This window comes from Musca autumnalis, unplaced genomic scaffold (genome assembly GCF_047663935.1).
Source record: "Musca autumnalis isolate F117 unplaced genomic scaffold, ASM4766393v1 scaffold_3, whole genome shotgun sequence".
Taxonomy (NCBI): Eukaryota; Metazoa; Arthropoda; class Insecta; order Diptera; family Muscidae; genus Musca; species Musca autumnalis.
The window spans coordinates 167148187-167170597 of NW_027411866.1; the positions used below are offsets into that span (position 1 = coordinate 167148187).

Here is a 22411-nt window from a genome sequence, read left to right on the forward strand (position 1 = left end):
GCACGCAAAATTATGTATATTATCTGAAATAATAAATGTTTGAACATTTCACTTCCGCGAATACCATTCAGGGTCAAGACGGTAATTACAGTAGTATTGCAAACAATCTGTAAACAATACGTTCAAAAATATCATGGACTTTAAAAAAAAATTGGAGGAGAACCTCCGGTCACTACACTTAGCCTTATTAAAATAGCTCACGACCGCGCTATCCCACTTGTTCAAGCTAGTGTTTACATCATTTTTGTGTCACGCTTACTAAAATTATGTATATTAATTGAAATAATACATTTTCATTCAGGGAAAACAATCTGTAAACAATACGTTCAAAAATATCAAAGATTTCTGATTTTCTTAAAAACATTGTAGGGAGGACCACCGGTCACTATTCTCAGCAGTAAAAAACAGCTTACGACCGTTCTAATTAACTGAAATAATACATTTTTGAAAATTTTGGGATGAACGCGATATTTCACTTCCGCAAAAATCGATATTGGCACGTTTTCATTGTCCTTTGAAAGTTTTACCCGTTCCTTTCTCAAAAAATACGTATGTTCATGTATTTCGGTACATGAACAACGACCATCCAGGGTCAAGACAGTAATAACCATAGCAATGCAAACAATTTGTAAACAATATATTAAAAAGTATCTTGAATTTCGCGGTTTTCTTAAACAATTTGTGGGGAGGACCACCGGTCACTACACTTAGCGGGATAAAAAAATTTATTACGACCTATTCTCAGACCTAAAAACTCCACATACAAAATTTCATAAGATTTCCCAATCGATTTTTTCGGAATTTCTATATAGTGACATCTCATGTTATCGGGATTTTACTGTATTCCAAACTATGGCGTTGACCGCGTTATCCCACATATTGAAGCCAGTGTTATATCGGTTTAGTAGTCACGCTTACTAAAATTAGGTATATTATCTGAAATAATACATTTTTGAATAATTTGGGATGACCGCGATATTCCACTTCCGCGACGACCATTCAAAAAAATATATAGCCTATTTTCACCACCGGTGTTCCCAGTACATTATCTGAAATTTTCAAGAAAATCTATTCAGCCGTTTTTGAGTCTATTCGGAACATACAAACATACAAACATACAAACAAACAAACATACTAACATACACACATTGCCTTTTATATATTAGATATATATACTTTATAGGGTATCAGATGAACATTTCTATGTGTTACAAACGGAATTACAAATATAATATGGTGGAGGTGGAGGGTATAAAAAGCGTTAAGTTCGGCCGGGCCGGACTTTTTATACCATCCACCATGAAATACTCTGAGCTAATATGGAATTTTTAGTTTTCTTTCTGTTGTAAAAGTACCTAAGCCCACAATTTTATACCCTAGACAGACGGCAGCGTTAATTTGCCTTAACTGCCTTAATTCAAATTAATTCGTACATTATCTACATTATTAATGCACAAAACCAAACTGAATTTAAAAGGCATTTAAGTATTTCAATATGGCAATACCGCAGAAGAGCCCATATTCATATGAGGGAGTGAGCATATTCATGCTCTGAGACCCAAGGAAAACAAAAAATTACAGTGCAAACAACAACAAAACAGCAATCCGCTGTTTCGTAAATGCAGAAACTGTCGTCTGTCAGGCTAAAATTAAATGCACATCTTAATGCAAATTAAAGCTGAAAACACATCCAACGTTTGAGTAAAGTTTTGCGTGGCGTTGAAAAAAAACAACAACAGGGCGACGTCGACACTAAAGTCCAGCGTTGATCTGTTTGCCGGCATATTTCAAATGAATTTGAATTTTCCGGCATCATGCCCAACAGTGTAAAAACGGCCAAAACGACACAAAACTTTACCCAAACGTTGGATGTGTTTTCAGCTTAACTCTGCCGTCTGTCTAGGGTATTAGCTGGAAAAGTTAGTTGACCACTAGCAACCCTAAATGCCAAATTATAGTTAATTCGAGCAGAAATTGTAGCTAAAACCGTAAAAATACCTGAAATCAAAATAGCTGAAATCGGGCTGTACCTCTATATTTGGGACTGTACCAAAACGTGGACCGATATAGCCCATCTTCGAACTTGTTCTAAGTTCAGACCAAAAACACATGTGTACAAAATTTCAGTCGTGCAGCTCGACTCATTCGGAAGATAGGGTGATTACAACAGGCGGACAGACGGACACGGCTAAATCGACATAGAATTCTATGCTGATCAAGAATATATATACTTTATAGGGTCGTAAATGAATAGTTCGATGAGTTACTAACGGAATGACAAACTTAATACACCCTCCATATTATTGTGGATGGTATAAAAAACTTCATATTGCATTGTTTTAGCAGGTAGTTAGTGTTATATAATGCGATATGGAGTTTTTTAGTATGTATTTCAAAAGATTCCGGTTAGATCTTTATAGCCAGTTTGATTTTTTTGAACATGTGCGTTAGGCCGTTTTGACGCTGAGCGCCTCAATTATCCACGATAGTATGGCGAGTATAATTAAAAGGCCTAACAAACATGGTTCTCTGTCGACAAAACGTCGGTGTCATGCTTAAGTGTTCCATACGCCATTTGCCTGATTCGAGAAAAACTCAAGTTAATGTTTAAGGCCATACAGGATAAAAATGGTGCAATAATCCTATACTTTAAGAGCTCAGTTCTACTTAACTAAACTCATAGAATATATCAGTAGTTTATTTTAGTCAGATATCTGTTATAGTCTAGAAGTTATAGTAAATTTTTATAATTGCAAAAAGTTGCTGAATTGTTCCATGGAATCTTTTTTTCATGTTTTTGGCAGTTTGTGTCACATGGAACACGTTTTGTCACATTTCAACCAAAACACTTTTTATCAATCGTGTTCCACCTCCCTTATATGAAGTGCTACTGCGGAGTTTAAAAATCAGGACTTTAAATGAAACATTTATTTTTCTCATATAAATACAATAAGGACCATTATTATAGGTTTCTTAAAACATTTATTTAAGGGATTTCCCCCACTTATCACTATTTGTTTGTGGTAAAAATTTCGATCGGACAAAACGGATTGATATTTTGCATTTCTAAGGTAACATAAAACATTTAAACGCGATTTTCTTATAATACCATTTTTGTAGTCGGTTAGCTTCAAGTCGAATGGACGTTTTTGCGTATATTTTTGTGGACTTACATCAAAATTTTGTCTTTAAACTATGGATTTTTTGTTTAAACGATTGATAAATTTTCGTTTTCATAAAACAATACAATATTCAAAAATATTTGGATTTAGTAACTATTATTCTTCAGTTTTTAAACTAAGTCCTTTAAAACAATTTGTTCCATACGCCACACTTTTCCGTAACTTGGCAAAAATGGGCAATGTTTTGTTCCAAACGCCATCATTTTTGGTGCGGAACAATTCGTTTTTGTCTCTTTTTGTTCCATACGCCAAACGACATGGATATGGAACTAAAAAGTTCAAATTTGTTTTGTTCCATACGCCAGGCTTTATGGATATGGAACAAAACGACAAGATTTTTTGGGTCACAAAGCGGATATGGAACATACTGGCATCTGAATATCTCAGAAACTATAAGAGATAGAGAAAAACTGACTAAAAAATCTGAAAGAGCATGGTTCAAAACCTTGTAAGGTACCTTTATCTCAAAATGTCAAAAATGGCGTATGGAACATTTAAGCATGACACCGACGAAAATCGCAGCCGTTCTAAACCGAAAACGACGTAAAATCCTTTGGAACACTGATATCTACTAGCCAAAGAGTAACTACATATTTGTTGACTTTTAGTGACCAAAATATAACTACCTATTTCCTGTGACATGTCCTTGTTAAAATAATGTAGGTCGATTAGACTAAATCGGTTACTCCACGCTTTGCACATCCGGAAACTTCTACCAGGCTTAGATGAGGTTCCAATACCGACTCAATAGGTCCAGTCCTTCGGGTACATCCCACACAAAATTTTTGAAAAGTTCAGTTTAGGACCAGTTCTCGAATCGATTTAATTTTTGTTGTAACAATTTATTTCCACGGTACAAGTTTCGTCAGGGGCAAACCCGTAATTCCTGACAAAATAGTCTGAAAGTTGTAAAAAGCCCATATGACACCGTGTGTAGTTGTTGGAGCGCAAGATAACTCTCAATCGGATCTGCCGATTCGGTCCAACACTTGGCCACAAAAGTTCAAAAATGTTCGGAAAAATTGTGTGCACGACAACTCTTGAAGTCAGTAATCGATTTGGTCAATACTTTGCCCATCCTAATATATCTACCAGGTATAGATCAGGTTCGAATATGGACTATATTTATGCACACCTTCGGGTACATCACACACAAAATTTCGGATAAGTTCACTTTAAGACCTGCTCTCGGATCAGTTTGATTTTTGTTGAAGCAAATTGCATTCACTGACCGCCTTTACGATGGTACAAGTTTTTTCAGGGGCAAGTAAATACGTCCTGAGAAAACAACACAAAAGCTGTAAAAAATCCCTATGGCACCGTATATAGTGGCTGGAGAGCACGTAAGTCTCGAACTGGTCAACCGATTTGACCGGAAATTTGCACTTCGATAAATTTTGTCCAAACTTAGTTTCAGTTCGAAGATGGGCAATACAGAACCGGTCCACCACTTCCAATACTATCCCCCAAAATTTAAAAAATTTCACTAAAATGCTATGCACGATACACTTTCTTAAACAGGGTAACCAATTTGGTCCAAACGTTGGATCTTCTAATATTTTGTCCAAATTTAGTCTACCTTCCAAAAATGACCCATATTGGTCCTCTCCTTAAGGTACCTTCCCTGCAAAAGCTCAAAATTTTTGATTAAGTGCAGTTTAGGGTCTGTTCGAAGATCATTTGGAAATGTATACCGATGCTATTCCTTTTGGTCCTGTTTACGGCGATATTATGTTTTCCGCGGACAAGTTCATGCTTCCTGGCCTACTGGTCTAAATGTTATACGATGATCCACTGAAATGACTAGTGGGTGCGATATCTATCGAGATGATAAGACTCCCAAAATAATATCCACTTACATAATGGACTATGTCGGTCCATTCCTTCAAGTACCTCCTCCGCAACACTTTTGAACTTTAACCGTAATCCACATTTTTGGCTGAAAGTTCAAATGTTCAAAAGTGGTCTCAAAATTCTGAAAAGGCCCTAAATACATACATTCGATCTGTCCGTAGATAAAAGTTTCAATTCACATAGGCTGAGGGTCTATCAGCAAAGCGATTGTACTTTTTTACTTGTTTTTCGTAATTTTATTTTATTTTTAATTATGTGTGCAGCGAAAAAGCTAAGCTATAAGTTAATGTTCGTCGAACCGAAACTGCGCATTACAAAAGCATTTCAAATAACTAACATTATCAAATTTATATTTAATTGTTGTCTTATTAGAACGAAGGTCATTTATTTGTGAGAGTTTTATTTAATTGAATTAATTGAGCTATCATTACAAAATTTATTTAAGAAATATTCAAGGAATAAAATTTGTATAAAATATTACTCAAGATGTTGTTATTATTTAAAATCACACTCAGTTTATTTAAATTTTGTTAAAAGTAGTGAAATTTCAAATACTTTCTAATTTCTTTTAAACACACCATAAGCTTTATTAAAACTCTCTTTTAATGAACTTTTGCATTTTTCAAACTTTACTTTTAGGATTCTTTGATGAGATTTAAACAGGAAATGTTATTCTGTGAAATACCAAGATGAATTTGTGCCATGGTGCAAAATTCTTAGAAGAAACCAAGTATATAGACAACATTTATTTCACTCAAAACCAAACCAAGATATTAGCTGCTTAATTAAGGAAGTCAAGCCAACAGAACAGCGCATAAAAAGAAAAAAATTCTCATAAAAAGTTAGAAGCAACAACTTTTTAAAGAAACCATAATTAAACGAGTTGAATGTGTATGGCTCGTGGTATTTTTTCATTCGCATAAAGGAGACAACTTTTATACCAGGGAGTTTAAAAAACAAGTGCTGTAAAGCAATTGGAAATGAAAACAACATAAACTTCAGACATTAATGCCTCTTCTTGTGCCAACTAACGAATTTACTACTGTCGTTGTTTGATATTGTAGTCCATGTCTACAGCCAAAACCTGGCCACATAACCACATCTGGCTGTCAGTCATTCATACCGACACAGCTGCAATTGCAAAGCCATAAATACAACAAAGATAAAATGGAAAATGATGAAAAATTCGTACAGGACGATTATGCGGCAGCTAATAACAGTTCCTCTTCACCCGCATCATCGTCCATTGCGTCTACAACACGCTGTCCCCTGGTGCGAACACCATCACCTTCAGCAGCCACAAGCCCACATACACCACCACTGCAACCATTGGTGCAAACATTTACCGCACCATTGCATCGCAAAAAAGGACGACTACAACGTTCCGAACGCCTACAAACCGTCGACAATTCATCAAACAGCTCAACTGCAACTAATTCGACCACAACCCCAACTTCATTTTCAGCCTGGGAAGCATTGGTAAAGGAGAGCTTTGGTCAAATTGCTTGGCCAATAAAGATTACATCATGGGAACTGGTAGATGATCGTGTCAAAGCAGTACCTAATAGGTAAGTGAAATGCATTTTTAAGATTTTTTTGTTTTGGAATTGTGGTTGAAGAAATCTTTCGACTAAACTTTTGATAGATGATGATGGGTTCATCGTAAGGACATTAGAAATTAATGTTGAAATTTTAACAGTCTATTGGGAACAAAAGTAAAAACTATGATTTATTTATGATGTCTTAACATACAGAGCTTGGAAATAGAAATGCATACATAAAACATACGTTAGAACCACGAATTGTATTGAAGTAAATGGGAACAATTAGTTTCCTTTCGTTTATGAAAGTACTAAGGTCTTTATCCTCATTGGAGGGGTAGAATATCTTAAATGATGAACATCACTTTATATCGATAATTTTCTGCGGCACATGTCTGTTGAGCTGCTACCAAAAGCGAAACACATAATGGTGGTTGTGTGGGTTCGAATCTTCGGTTTTCCTTTTTTACTTGCAAAAAATCTTCGGCCATTAAGCTCGACTCCAACGAGTAATTAATTTGAAATTAATATTAAAATGATCTTCGACCTTATATGCAAAAATTTCAAATAAATAGGTGCTTAGTATCGTGCGGGCCCATGCCGCATATTGGTCAGATGTCTTGCACGGTGCGATCGATTCCCGCACAATAGGAATTTAGGTGACTGAAATATCTCGAGCGCATTTGAGTCAAAACTACTCTGGTTTGTCGTGGCAGCTAATGCTCTTCAGCTGCGATAGATGGGGGATGTACTCCGATGACTGCATTCACACAATAACTGCTTATGGTCTTAGCAAATGCCTGTTGATCTAGAGGTTCTCTCCTATGTCGTTGGACCGCCGTCTCTAGAGCATGAATATCTTTCTTGATATGCCTGGGTGTATCGGTGGCCAGCAGATGGTAATTGGGATGGCTCTCACGGTAACACCCGAGCAAGTACTGCGACGATAGCATCTCATTATGTTGTCGTACTGGAAGAATCTTTGCCTCCTCATGTAGATGGTCCACTGTGACATAAATTCGGGGGCCAAACTGGCGCCGCATAGCTTACCACAGACCGACCTATCGCTTTATACGTGGTCAACAAGGTTTCTTTATCTGCACCCCAAGTGCTGCCGGCTAGAAACTTGAGGACCTTGTTCCTACATTTCACTTTATCGCAGATAGCTGTGGCATGCGAGGACGACGTGAAAATGGTGTCGAATGTGACCCCTAGAATTTTGGTGCAGTTTGTGGTCGGACCCTGATATTCAACTCTCTTCTATACTGCGCCGTCCATGTGGTGAACAGAGTGGCCGTCGATTTAGTGGCGGATATCTGCATATTCCTCGCGTGGAAAAAGGTGGTAAGATCATCAGGGTAGGTACCTGTCGCCGGGATCGTACAATCATACACATACGTTACGATCTCAATGCCGTCTGGGGAGGGGGCGGAATACAGGAAAGGTAGAGGTTAAACACTTCCAAAGATATCACCTCTCCTTGCGGAACTCCCTGTTTCACTCTACGGGGCTTGGATTTCCTGTTCCTGAATTCCACATACGACTGGCGAACACACATATAGTTGATTATCCAACGTTTCAGACTTGGCCGGAGGGTTGTATGCTCGACGTCCTCGAACAGCGTGGAGTGCTTGACAGTATCAAAGGCTTTTGATAAGTCAAGCGGTACCATCACTGTTCTATCACAGGCCGATCTTGGTTGAGTCCTCGACAAATATGTGCGGAGATGGTGTGCAGCGCTGTTGTCGTGCTGTGCTGCTTACGGAATCCATGCTGATGATCGGCAACTTGATAGCTATTTCTAATGCAGGGGAGGACTAAGGCCTCAAGGGTCTTCGCTACAGGTGACAAAAGTGAAATCGGCCTGTACGATTTACCTTTGCTGGCATCCTTGCCTGGCTTCAGTAGCGGGACCACCCTGCCCATTTTCCGGACTTCGGGAACAATAAGCGTGGCTAGCGACAGGTTGAGAAATTTAGTAAGATACTCACGGCTCATCCAGCTGTTTCAACATTACCATGGACATTCCTTCAGGGCCCAACGCTTTGGACGATTTACCGTTCCTGATGACATTCGCAACATCATCCATTTTAAACATCCTCGGCAGGAAGAGATCTAATGCGACGTAACACTCTTCTCTCATCTCTTCGTCAGCTCCCTGACTCTGGGGTCGTCGGGGTTGGTTCGACGAAGCTCATCACCTTCATTAGCTAATCCCGTCGCACAGTGGTTCCGCCCGTGGACAAAAATCGAAAAATTGAAGGCGACAAATTTGATTGTAAATGAAATAAATATTCCCTAAACACATCAAATTTTTAATATCCAGTATTATTTTTGTCAATTAATAGCGGTAATATGCTTGAAAAGTAAAATATGCCTTGAAAAAGTAAAATACATCCGCAAAGCATTCGTAGGTTAGATGCGAAATTATAACAAATTTAAGAGGTAAATGTACATTTTCCAAAATTAAAAGTGATAGTCGATGGTATTGGCAATTTTTTTACGAAAAAACATATTCATAATTCGTTTTCTAACTTCCCTAAAACTGAATTCTTTGTAAATGACTTTTTCTGGTATTTTTAATATCATTCCTATTATTTGATGTTGAGTTTTACTAATGTTGTGAGTATTTGTTAGTCTCGATATTTTTTTAAATACAGGGGAAAGTCTCTAGCTTAGGATGAAAAAATTCCAGCTTATATCACACCTGTAAAATCGTCAAAATTCCGAAAATGGGAGGTACGTTTATGTGGGAGCCATACCTAAACTTGGATCTATGTGGAAAATTTTTTGCAAGGTGGTATTTGATGTACTGAGAACTCAAAATGCAAAGTTACAGCCAAATCGGTTGGAAAACTTAGCAAAAATAGTTCAAAATACCGAAAATCGGGCGGTACGTTTATATGGGGACTATACCTAAACGTAGACCTATATTGAACATTTTTGCGAGGAGGTATGTTGTTTACTCAGGACTCAAAATGCAAAATTACAACTAAATCGGTTGTTGTTGTTGTAGCAGCATATAATGCTGGGTTGGCAACCGCTGGCCGAACCACTTTTGGTTTCGGGTCAATCCGGTACTTAAGAACCCGCTGCCGTGTAGTTGTTTTTTGCAACTAAATCGGTTGGAAAGTTTGGTTAAAATCGTCAAAATACCGAAAATCGAGAGGTATCTTTATATGGGCCCTATACCTAAACGTGGACCGATATTGAACAATTTCTCGAGGACGTGTTTTGTTCACTGAGGACTCAAAATGCAAAATTTCAACCAAATTGGTGGAAAATTTGTCTAAATTCTTCAAAATACCACAAATCGGGCGGTACCTTTATATGTGGGCTATACCTAAATGTGGACCTACATACACTAACATTTTTTTTTATCTTTTTGTCTCGTTATAAACCTATGTTTAAAATTTGGGGGCGGTAGCTCGATTAGAACTATTTTTGGCATTCCTTTCCATACAAGTAGGACCACTGTGCGTCGCCTCTGCTGGGAAATTTGGTCTTACTTCGGGTATTCGACCAACAGGTATATGGCGAGAGGCTGCAGCATTGATGATGTCTCGGAACGTCCTTTCCGCTACCTGAACATCAGAAAGATTGGGCAATTCTCTGATTGACGAATTTGCGGCGTTCAGAGGTGATGAAATCGGGTGGTCTGCTGATAGAGACAATTATGGGGAGATAGTCTGATCCAAGGGTTGCAAGGTGACGCACAGTGTCACGACCGTGGCCAAAAATGGTAAAAACTAAATACTTCGTTCAACAAATTTATTGATGGTGAGTGATAGAAAACATATTAATTAAGAAGAATCTGAATTTTGGTACTGCTACGTGAAGTAGTTTTTGCTATATGAGGATTTAAATCCGACAATTTTAGTTAATACGTATTTTTGTGTGTTTTTTTCTAAAATTAATAAATTATATTATGCGTTAATATTTAAAATTTAAAAGTAACGGTCGCTACAAAAATGGTTCCTAAGTTCTCTTGGGATGTAATAAACTTGGCTACACTTTTGTTTGCATGTAAATATTAATCATATGGTGTTTACATTTACCCAAACATGTATTACTAAGTTTATTACTTTTCTGAAGCAAATGTTAAATTGAGTGGAGTGGGAAAAAAATTGTATAAAAGTATATAGCGATATTTTTTGCTGTATGAGTAGTAAAAAGTGAGTACTTCAAATATATCAAGGTCCCAGCTGCAGAGGTTTGCAGACGAATGTGTCATTTCTCTTTTTCAGTGACCACCTCACTGAGAGGATACCCCTATTTTAACAAATCGTTTTGCGGTGTTGGCTATAGCGCGAATACGAATGAACCAATCATCATATATTTTTGTGGGCTTATTAAGTACCTAATAATCTTGCTTTAAGAAGAGAAATTTCAAAAATTTAAATTTTTAAAAAAATTGTGAACAGCAAAAATTCAAAATTCGATTTTTTACAAAAAATTGACCGCTTTTTGACCACTAATCGGTCAAAAAAATTTTTTTTAAAGGAAAATTCTCATATATAAAGACAAGAGTTTGATATATTCAATATGCTCACAAACAATATGAAGATTAACCACCAAATTTCAGTCATATCGGGTGGATATTGAGGCCACAACACTCAAAATACCGAAAATGAGGAGGCACGGTTCTATGGGGGCTATAGGAAGACGAGGACCTATACCGACATATTTCTGGTGGATGGTTATAAGTCCCCCAACGGAGACTTAATACCAATTTTCAGCCATTTCGGTGTGATAATCAGGCTAAAATCTTCAAAATACCGATAATCGGGAGGTACCGTTGTATGGGGGCTATATCAAAACGTGGACCTAAGCCCACAATTCTCTGTTGGAATGTTTGATACCTCTGCCGAAGACTAACCACAAAATTTGAATACTTTCGGTTGGTCATTGTGTCTAAAACATTAAAAATACCGAAAATCGGGAGGTACGGTTCTATGGGGGCTATATATAAACGTGGACCGACCAACCCAATTTTTTTGTCCTGAAGATTGTAAGTCAATAATAGGTACTTGTACCAAAATTGATGCACCTACGACAACTCCTTCTATTTTTGGCCACAGTTAATATGAACTCGCGACATTGTGTGACGTCATTTGACAGCCCAGGTAGGTAGGATTGCTGTCTTCAAGAACCGTTTCAACAAGTTACTTTAGCGTTAACACGAAGTGACCTATTTTATTTTTCCAGAGCTACTAAATTTTAGTGAAATTCCAACTTTGGTGGACTAGAACTTTTAGGGAACAGCTTGGAACATCGTTCCGTTTTCACCGAATAATGTCTGAGAGTGTCCTCTTTTAGCCCATATATACTTTTGTACCCGCCTCGTTCCGTCCGTTTAACACTTTTGTACGTTTTTTTGAAATTACATAGGTGTTTTTTCCATATCGTTCCCATATAAGCTTTTTCCAGAACTAACAAGTTTTTAAAATTTTTACCACTTTTGTGTGAAAATAATTTTTTTACAGTTCTCTCTTTTACGAGTTTTTCTATTAAAAAGTACGGGAATGAAGCTATAAATTACAGTTTTTTTTTTACACAAATTGAAATTTTTTATATATGAGTTTTATAAGAGTTATATGAGTTTTATGAAAACCCAAGGAGCATTTTGCTAATTTTGGAAAATAAATTTAATTTTTCGAAAAAAAATGCTGAATATTGTTTCAATTTTTTTTCCATTTTTCTAATTTTTTGTGTTTAGATCTTTTTTAGATCTTTTTTAAATAGTTAGAACATATGAAAAAACCCAAAAACACTCAGATTTTGATGCAACCCAGCAAAAAAGTCCTCCCAAAATCATGGGTTTTGTAAGGGATTTTTGGCAGCCGTAACTACTCGCAAACCCCCTTTCTACCCCATTATTTTTACAAGGGCATGTCGCACTCAGTTTGTAGTTATTTTATGACCACTAGAATAACTAGTTATTCTGTGGCCAATAGAAGTTGAAAAGTAAGTTGAAAAAAATTCTAGTTTTAGAACAGTTTTTTAATTTCATCACACTTCTTACTTTTATTTTATTTCGCTTGCTGTGCGAGTTGAACACACGTACCCTCTGATTTCTAGCCAAAGACACTACATACTATGCCACGCACACGAACATTAAGGGTTGCTTAAGAACTTAAATGTGCAGTGCACATGTGCACCACGAAGTTTTATTTTTTAATTAAAAAAAAACTCGCGTGCCGACAGTGAGCGTTGAACACACAACCCTAGGATTTATAGTCGGACACACACTCACTGTGCCACCGTCCTCATTACTTAGTGAGGAGCAAAGTAAGTAGGTTTGCCTTGTAATTTTTTTAAGAAGTATCCCATTACTTTTCAGATTACTTGTAATGGGAAAAGAAGCTTGTTTACATTACTTTGTAATGGGTTACGTAATGACTAATGGATCCGAATTTTTGCTGGAAAAATATGAAATAAAACTCAAATTTTTAAATTTGACCTTGATTTCCTCTGCAACTACTAGACTGAATTCGAATGTTTTTATGCATCGGAAAACTGATTATGTAATCTGTCGAACAAAAGAAAAAAATTATGAAAATATCCCCATCCGTTCAGAAGTTACAGAGTTTCGACCAGGAGGAAACGATTCTGAGCCACTGTACGTCAGCGACAAGGCACATTTTAACTTTGCAACATAATGTAGTTTTTTTCTAATTGTTGTATAGTTTTAAAACACATTTTTAACATATGTTTTCATTTAATAACTTTTATTAATAAAATAACAAAGAGAACGTTGCTTATAAACTACTAACAAAATTATATAATACTTTTCAACAAATATTGATGTTATTGCGGTATTTAACCATAATAACCACCAACTGGACCATAACTGGGATAACCAGGTCTTGGATAACCACCATAAGCACTTGGATAACCTGCGCTTGGATAGCCACCATAAGCACCTGGGAAACCGCCACTTGGGTAACCACCATAAGCACCGGGATAGCCTGGAGGAGGAGGTGGTGGTGGAGGAATGCCACCAACAGGGTTACGATTGTTGCCACCGCCAAGAATATTACCAATTAAACTACTAAATAAACCACCGCCATTACTGTTACCACCACCACCTATGAGATTTCCCAAAAGACCACCACTGTTTCCACCGCCCAACAGGCCACCTAATAAACCTCCTGGGCGTTGACCGGTTTGACCAGGATATTGGTATTGTGCAAATGCAAGGCTCACACAAGCAGCCACAATAAATATGTTTAGAGTCTGAAAAAGAAAAGAGAAGTATTTTTAAATATTTTCCATTCAAAATCAGAATTGCTCTTTAAGTCTCTAAAACATACCTTGGAAAACATTTGAATTGTTTATTCAATTTTATTTTATTGAAGTGTTTTTATCTTTTTTATGCTTTGAGCTTAAATGTTGCATTATTGGCAAGAATATTTGTTTTTATACTAAAAATCTTTGATTTTTTGCAACACCCACACAAAAAACTTATTTTTCCCAAAACAACTTATTTATTATCTATCCCTGCCAAATTTGAGTTCTGATGTTTTGCGGAAATTGAAAAATATATGTTTTATTCTTAAGAACATAGAACAAGCATCAAAACATAAACGGGTGAAATAGTTCTAAAAAACTTTTACTATCATCGCAGTCGGTGTCATTGGACCATAGACTACGCATTGTCTTCTATGACCCTCAACTTGAAAATGAACTTGCAATGTTTGGGATTTTCCATGTTAGCAATTTAATCAAATAATCACAAACTAGACGAATTTGTGATTTACGCACCACACTTCTTTTGATGTTGACTTTAGAATTAACTTAAACATAAAAAACTGGTTCTACCATTCAAAATATGTTGAACAGTGGCCGTAACGTCATCAAAATGATTAACAATAGACCAACAAAGATGATCATCATGTTTAGTCTGTGAGAATTGCTTATGAATCACAAGTATGGGTGTGGGGCTAGTTTGTTGTCAGTCGCATCATTTTAATGTCAATATGTGTGAAGTTTTACTGATATTGATTACACTGCTCAACAAATTAAAAAAAGTTGGATGTTTCATCCGAATTTTTTTCGTGTTTCTAAATGAAAACGGCGTGTTAATTTCGAATCTGGTCGAGGTTCTTGTTTTTTTTTACAATTTTTACTAATAAAATATTTTTTGTGGATTTTTCGAAAAAAATTTTGCAACAATTTTGGCGATTATATATCAAACAAGTAAGAACGGCGCACAGTGGAAAAAAATACCGATCTAGCGCGCCAAAAGTAAAAAAAATCACATACGCCAATTTAAAAATTATTATTGCAGTATTTATTAATCTAAGGTGTCCACAGAATGCAACGGCTATTAAAATAATTTATTTTGCATCAGTCTAAGCGGAATAACGGTCCATTTTTGGTTGACATTTTTTTAACTAGTTTTCATAATATAGTTTAGTAGTAAATTTATGATCGTCGCATGCACTCTTCCTACAAAGTTATTTTAAAGCTTTACTGAATTTAACATTTCGTGAAGCAGGTGATTCAAAAAATGTTGAATATAAGATGTTATTTATTGCAACTCGGATTTTACACTTAAAACATGTGACATCCGATTTTTTTCCAAATTGTGCACTTTGTTAAAGCTATTACTAAGGAGTGTCGAGGGATGGCGCGTAGATTTTTTATTTTATTTTAAGGGATATAGGAAGACGTTGACCTAAACTGATAATTATCTTCTGTAGTGGAATTCTGTTACCCATTTTTTGAGTCACCGAAAAAAAACGGTAAAATTAAAACGCAACGTTATGAATGAAAAATATCAATAAAAGTTAACAGCACTGTTGCTATCTGTAGAACTTAGCAACGACTTTATTTACTTACTGAAAAGTGTCGTTAATTACCGAAATTATAAGCATTTTAATTTTACCGATATTTGTCGGTAACTCGAAAAATGAGTTACAGAATTCCACTACTGGAATATTTTATAACCCCATGGAAGACTAAATAACAAATTTCAGTCTTTCGGTGGGATATTGACGTCACAACATTCAGAATTACGAAAATCGGTAGGAACCGTTCTATAGGGCCACTATATAAGCGTTGGCCTATTACGACGAATTTCAGCCATTTCGGTATGTTGTTGTGGCCACAACCTTCAAAATACCGAAAATCGGGAGGTACCGTTCTATGGGGCTAAATGCAAGCGTAAACATGTACCGACAAATTTCTGGGGGAACATTTTATACCACAAACGAAGACTAAATACCAAATTTCGGTGGGCTAATGTGGCCACAATCTTCAAAATACAGAAAATGGGGAGGTACCCTTCTATGGGGACTATATGCAGGCGTGGACCTGTACCGACAAATTTATGGGGGGAAAGTTTTATACCACCAACGAAGACTAAGTACCAAATTTCAGTTATTTCGGTAGATTATTGAGGTCAAAACATTCAAAATATCCAAAATCGGGAGATACCGTTCTATAGGGGCTATATGAAGGCGTTGACATATACCGACAAATTTCATATGGAAAGTTTTGTACCCCCAACTAAGACTAAAAACCAAATTTCTGCCATTTCGGTGGGCTATTGTGGCCACAATCTTCAAAATACCGAAAAACGGGAGGTACCGTTGGGGGCTATATTAAAGCGTGGACCTGTACCCAACGAAGACTAAATACAAAATTTCAGCCATTTCGGTTCATTATTGTGGCCACAACCTCCAAAATACCGAAAATCCGGAGGTACCGTTCTATGGGGGCTATATGAAGGCGTTAACCTATATCGGCAAATTTCCGGGGGAAATTTGTATACCCCCAAAGAAGACTTAGTACCAAATTTCAGCCATTTCGGGGTGATAATGAGGCTAAAACCTTAAAAATACCGAAAATCGGGTGGTAGCGTTCTATGGGGGCTATATGAAGGCGTTAACCTATATCGGCAAATTTCCGGGGGAAATTTGTATACCCCCAAAGAAGACTCAGTACCAAATTTCAGCCATTTCGGGGTGATAATGAGGCTAAAACCTTAAAAATACCGAAAATCGGGTGGTAGCGTACTATGGGGGCTATATCAAAACGTGGACCGATATAGCCCATTTGCAATACCAAACATCCTAGGAGTAATGGAAACGTCTATACCAAATTACAAAGCTCTATCTTAAAAATTGCGAGCTGTATCTTCATTTCAACAGACGGACGGACAGACGGACATCGTTCAAGATCAAGAATATATATACTTTATAGGGTCTCTGATGATATTTCGATGTGTTACAAACGGAATGACAAATTTAATTATACCCTTTATATTATGGTGGAGGGTATAAAAGTATAGAGGACACACTACGGATCTTGTAAAAATTGCGTATTTTGAGCACTTGAGCGGTAATTACGTCAATAGGGGAAGTCGTAGGATCTTCATATGGCAAATACACAATTTTACACTATCCATAGGGACTTTCTGATTGGTGCAAACTTTGCACAGCTTATTATTTCATCCAGTCATGTATCAGGTTGGAATATGAACTATATTGGTCCACGCCTTAAGGTATCTCCCACACAAAATTCTGAAAAAGTGAACTTTAAGAGTTCCTCTCGCATTGTTTTGATTCTTTTTTTAGTAGGTTGTTCTAGCGGGCTCATTTACAACAATACAATTTTTTTCCAGAGTAAGTCAGTACTTCCTGATATAATGACCCAAAAGCTTCAAAACCCTGCCGGCACATTGTGCAAGATAACACTGTGCGACACGAAAAAAATTAACCACATTCTGACACCGCAGCGTGATAGAAGACGAAAAATAAGAAGACACGTGTCTCGGCGTTTTTCCCTGTTACTTCGAATTTCGCGGTTATGGGCCCCCAAAGACCTGAGGCCTTCATGTCAAAAAGGACCATTTTGTCAGGCTCATATCTTCTAAACCGCTAAGAATTTTGGTTTACTCGTGGAGGCAAAGTTGTAGCTCTCATCTTAAAGAATAATAATTGTGAAGACATAAAATCCATTCAACCTTATCTTCCAGGTCAAAATCGTTAAGGTCAAGTTTCCGTTATAATTTTTTCTCAGATTTTGGCCTACAGATATCAAACCGATCACAATTGAATCAAACAACCAACTACAAAAATTTACCTTAGATCTCAATAAACAACTTCCTAGAACATACGAACCCTGTAGAAATGGTTTTTAAAGGTCAAAATAGCAAAACAAATGCAATTTTTATTTTCTTCTTTCGGTTTGTGCTCCGTAGAAATTAAACAATTCAAAATTCAAGAAAACATTCAACCACAATAATGTAGCGAATATATCAGAATGTTCGTATGTTCTAGGAAGTTGTTATCTGAGATCTTAGGTACATTTTTGTAGTTCATTTGATTCTTGAATTTTGAACGGTTCGGTATCTATGGACCAGAATCGGAGAAAAAAGTATAAAAATTTAATATTTTCTAAAGTTTTTTGCTATTTTGACCTTTAAGAACAGTTCGTAGTGGGCTCTGATGTTCCACAAAGTCGTATACTGATATATTCGCTACATTATTGTGGTTGAGTGTTTTCTTGAATTTTGAATGGTTTAATTTCTATGGAGCAGAAACCGAAAGAAGAAAATAAAAATTGCATTTGTTTTGCTATTTTGACATTTAAGAACCATTTCTACAGGGTTCGTATGTTCTAGGAAGTTGTTTATTGAGATCTAAGGTAATTTTTTGTAGTTGGTTGTTTGATTCAATTGTGATCGGTTTGATATCTGTAGGCCAAAATCTGAGAAAAAATTATAACGGAAACTTGACCTTAACGATTTTGACCTGGAAGATAAGGTAGAATGGATTTTATGTCTTCAAAATTATTATTCTTTAAGATGAGAGCTACAACTTAGCCTCCACGAGTAAACCGAAATTCTTAGCGGTTTAGAAGATATGAGCTTGAAAATATTGTCCTTTTTGACATCAAGGCCTCAGGTCTTTGGGGCCCATAACCGCGAAATTCGAAGTAACAGGGAAAAACGCCGAGACACGTGTCTTCTTATTTTTCGTCTTCCATTACGCTGCGGTGTCAGAATATGGTTAATTTTCCATGACACAAAAAATTACACACAGTGTAATTTAAAATTTTTTTCAAAAATTGCTTCCAAACTTAGTTTAACGTAATTTATAATTTCGATTCCTTTATAAAGAAGTTTGGTTACTAAAAATTATTGGTATATGGGAAATGCTGTTTGGTACATAGGTTAAGAAAAAAATTCCCAGTACAAATCCGCTTGCGAGCAAATTTTTGGTTGTTGCGCACAAATGTTATCGCAGTTTTATTTCTGCTTTTAAGAAAAAAATATTTTAAAAACGCTAATTATTTTATTGAGCACAATTGTCACTAAAAAGTTATCACGAAGTGACGTCATTAAGTAGATTGCATAATATTTGTAAAATGTTACTCAGCATTCGCGGAATTTACAAAAAAATTGACAAAATCTTAAATGTAATCCGAATTTTTTGAAAACATAGGTCCATTTACCCGTCAAAAATTACAAAAAATAACAGCTTTAAATAAAGACTCCACGGGGAATCAAATGAGACCAAACTTTTAATCATCGGGATAGTAGTTAGGATATTATAGCCAAAATAAGCACATATTTGTGTTACAAAAAACAAATTTTGGTTTGGAATAATAGTTTTCACATGCATTCTAGAGTTGAAAATGTTGGAAAAATTCTATAGAAGTACTTCTTTTATTTTTCTTGAAACTCCCAAGAAAATCGGCGGATTTTGCTTTATCTACATTCGCATAGAAGGTTTCCCATTGAGGAAAGTTATCGGGTTGATGAAATAAATCATTAGACTTCTTTAACGGAAATATAGTTCAAATAAACCGCTTTCACTTATATGCATTATTAAAATATGTGTAAATCGCGTAATTATCAAAATCGTTTTGTTCGCATGTGATTTTCAAGTACGGCAAGACCATATCTATTAAGTTGTATATATTTTTCGAAATATAATTTGGACGCTAAGATGTAGCATCGTCTGCATCTAAGCATTAAAAAACCTATAAAACATCTCTTATTTGCGCAAGGTACAATAAATTTTGTTCCGCATCCGGTTTCAGTGTCACCACGAAAGTCTACATCGATATACTCGTATATATCTATTTCAAGGCGATCAATCAGGAACTGTGGATGTAGCATCACACACTATTTTTTGGGATAAAATTAATGTTGCTCCCTTATCAGTGAAGTTTTTAAATCTCTGTTCACACAAAAACGAAGATGCTGCACTTGTTTTTTCATAGTAGTGCAAGCGGCCGACAGAATACGTGATAAAATGCGCGATATTTTCAAAAACAATATTAGGTGATTTTCCTACCTTGGAATTTCTCGTATCTCGTAGATGGATTTTCACGAGTAAAGATTTATTGGATCCGCAACGTAAAAATCTAAAATTTGCAATCAAGTACGAGTAAATCGAATGACAATTGTAAAAATTAGGCCCGAAAAATATGATTTTTAGAAAAATGTTCGCACAAAATTTTCGTATTTGGATGCAGATTTCTGTGAAGCAGTGTAGGCTACATTCACGACACATATATCAAATAACTCAGAATAGCGAGCTCTACAATCCTACCCAGCAAAATGTTCGATGCCAAAGATGACATTCAATCATGGGTGCAAGTGATCTAGCATGTCATCTTTTTAGCATCTTCATCGATGAATTTTATATGAGCGTGGACCCCAAAAGATGACGTTCTTTTCTGGATCCTAAGCATGTCATTTTAACCAATGCGTTGACATGTCATTTCCACCAATGCTTTGGCATGTCATTTCCACCAATGATTTGACATGTCATTTTCACCAATGCTTTGACACGTCATTTTCACCCATGCTTTGACATGTCATTTTAACCAATGCTTTAGCATGTCATTTTCACCAACCCCTTGGCATGAAATTTTCATGTCTTGTTTGGAAAATGGAAATGCTGTATTGAGATATGGTTTTCATGAAAAACAAAACTCTTTATTAATTCAAACGAATTCATGAAATAGCTACAATTAATTTATCAGTTTAGTTTTTCAAAAGTTTACATCCAAAATTGCAATGTAATCACCACCGCTGCAACGCAAAAGATTACTTCCTCCGTTCTCCGCAACTGATATTCTTTCATCTTACAAAAGGTTTTTTCAATTATCTTCCCATCACCAGTTCAGATTTCAACATGGACTCCAAATGCACTCCTTTAAGTATTTTTATTTCGTAAATTACTTTTATTTTACAATTTTGTTTTTTTATAACAACATTTTGGTAATTTATACTCTTTTGTTTAGTGACGGAAATATGTAGGGATCTACAACCCGGCTTGCTTTAGGGATCTCTAAGAACAAAATGTAACGAACGGGGAGGAGAGACTTTTTATGGAAAATACCATTTATGCTTAATTAATTTATTTTTAATTGTTTCTTTCCAAAAGTAGTTTCTTCTTTATTTTCAGATTCTTGTTCCTTTTCGTTTCGGACTTTTTTTTCAAATTCCAAGAAGCGAGATTTGATTGATTTCATTCTATGTCAGATTTAGAACAGACAAGGGAACTTTTAAAATAGCAATGTGTGCAGTCCGATTCTATTTTTAGCTCGATGGTTGGGACTTCATATAATACCAATTGTTTAGAAGTTTTAGTTGTTTGATATGCAGGAAATGTAAGACAACATCACGACGACAGTTCTAACAACTTTGGTCTGTTCCAGAAACTGCAAGAATCTACTTATTTTTACTACGATAACAATTTTTCCTTTATGTTATCGGAAAAAATAGTAAAAATTAGTAGATTTTTGCAGTACTGGAACATACCAAAATGAAAATAAACAGGTGTGTAAATAAAAACACAAACATCATCTCTATTGGATCGATGGAATGGGTACAAATGCTGATGAAAAGATCGGATCTTTCACGGCTTCCTTTGCATTGGTTCAAATCCTAATGAAAAGATCGGATCTTTCACGACTTCCTTTGAACCAATGCAAAAGATGACATGAAATCACGTCATCGCAAAGAACCCCTTCCGTCAAATTTTGCTGGGTATATATGATTTTTTGAAAAATTTGTTTGCGGAACGAAATTAGAAGAAAATTTAAAAAAACACTTAAAATCTGTCTTCAAAATGTCAGCATCATTTAATGGTAGACGCAGATCAAATTTTGAGAAGTTATACACTAGTGAGATGGCCCTTATTTAGTTGCCTTCTACTTTTACTTTGACGGGAAAATCGTAAAAAGTGTGGTTTACTCACATATCGAGAGAAAACAAAAACAGACACATTGGCTTCAACCCATTTTTACCCATTATTTAACATAAATGTAGCCATAGCTTCCACGCAAATTAACTTTTAAGGCCAATATTTTTTGCCAAGTCTCAAAACATTTCATTTTATCCGAAAGCATTTAATTTGTATAATATTCAAGCACAATTCGCGAGTTATTAAAGGCTAAACATTGGCTTCAACTATGTCAAATTTTCAAAAATATTGTCCATATACCAATAGCTCCACATTATGGTACCTACAGATTTTAAAGCAAACTCTTGATATAACATCAATATATTTTATATACGGCATAATTATTGTGTTCGGTTTTTTTTGTCAGTGGCGGGTGTATCTCCGTCAGCTCAGTGATACTTTCTTAATTGTTTGATATATAATCGCCATAATTATCTCCTTGATATGTTCGTGTCGAAAAACCCACAAGCAATATTTATTTGTATCCGATAATTACGAAATTCTATGTAAAAATCCTAAAAAACGATTTTAAGCTATATCTAAAAAAACAAGAGCTGATGGAGAAACACCGCGACTAGATTTGAAAATAACTCGCCGTTTTCAGTAAGAAACACAAAAA

At 35.9% G+C, this 22411-nt stretch overlaps 1 protein-coding gene across 1 annotated transcript in view; it reads left to right on the forward strand.

The window, feature by feature from the left end:
* LOC141396596 (GTPase-activating Rap/Ran-GAP domain-like protein 3) overlaps positions 1 to 22411 on the forward strand; it is a 559487-nt gene that overhangs the window by 164528 nt on the left and 372548 nt on the right. The window contains exon 3 of the mRNA XM_073972169.1: positions 5676 to 6604. Within this exon, the coding sequence (XP_073828270.1) occupies positions 6204 to 6604 (401 nt within the window). The 5' untranslated portion in view covers positions 5676 to 6203. The remainder of the gene's footprint in view (positions 1 to 5675; positions 6605 to 22411) is intronic.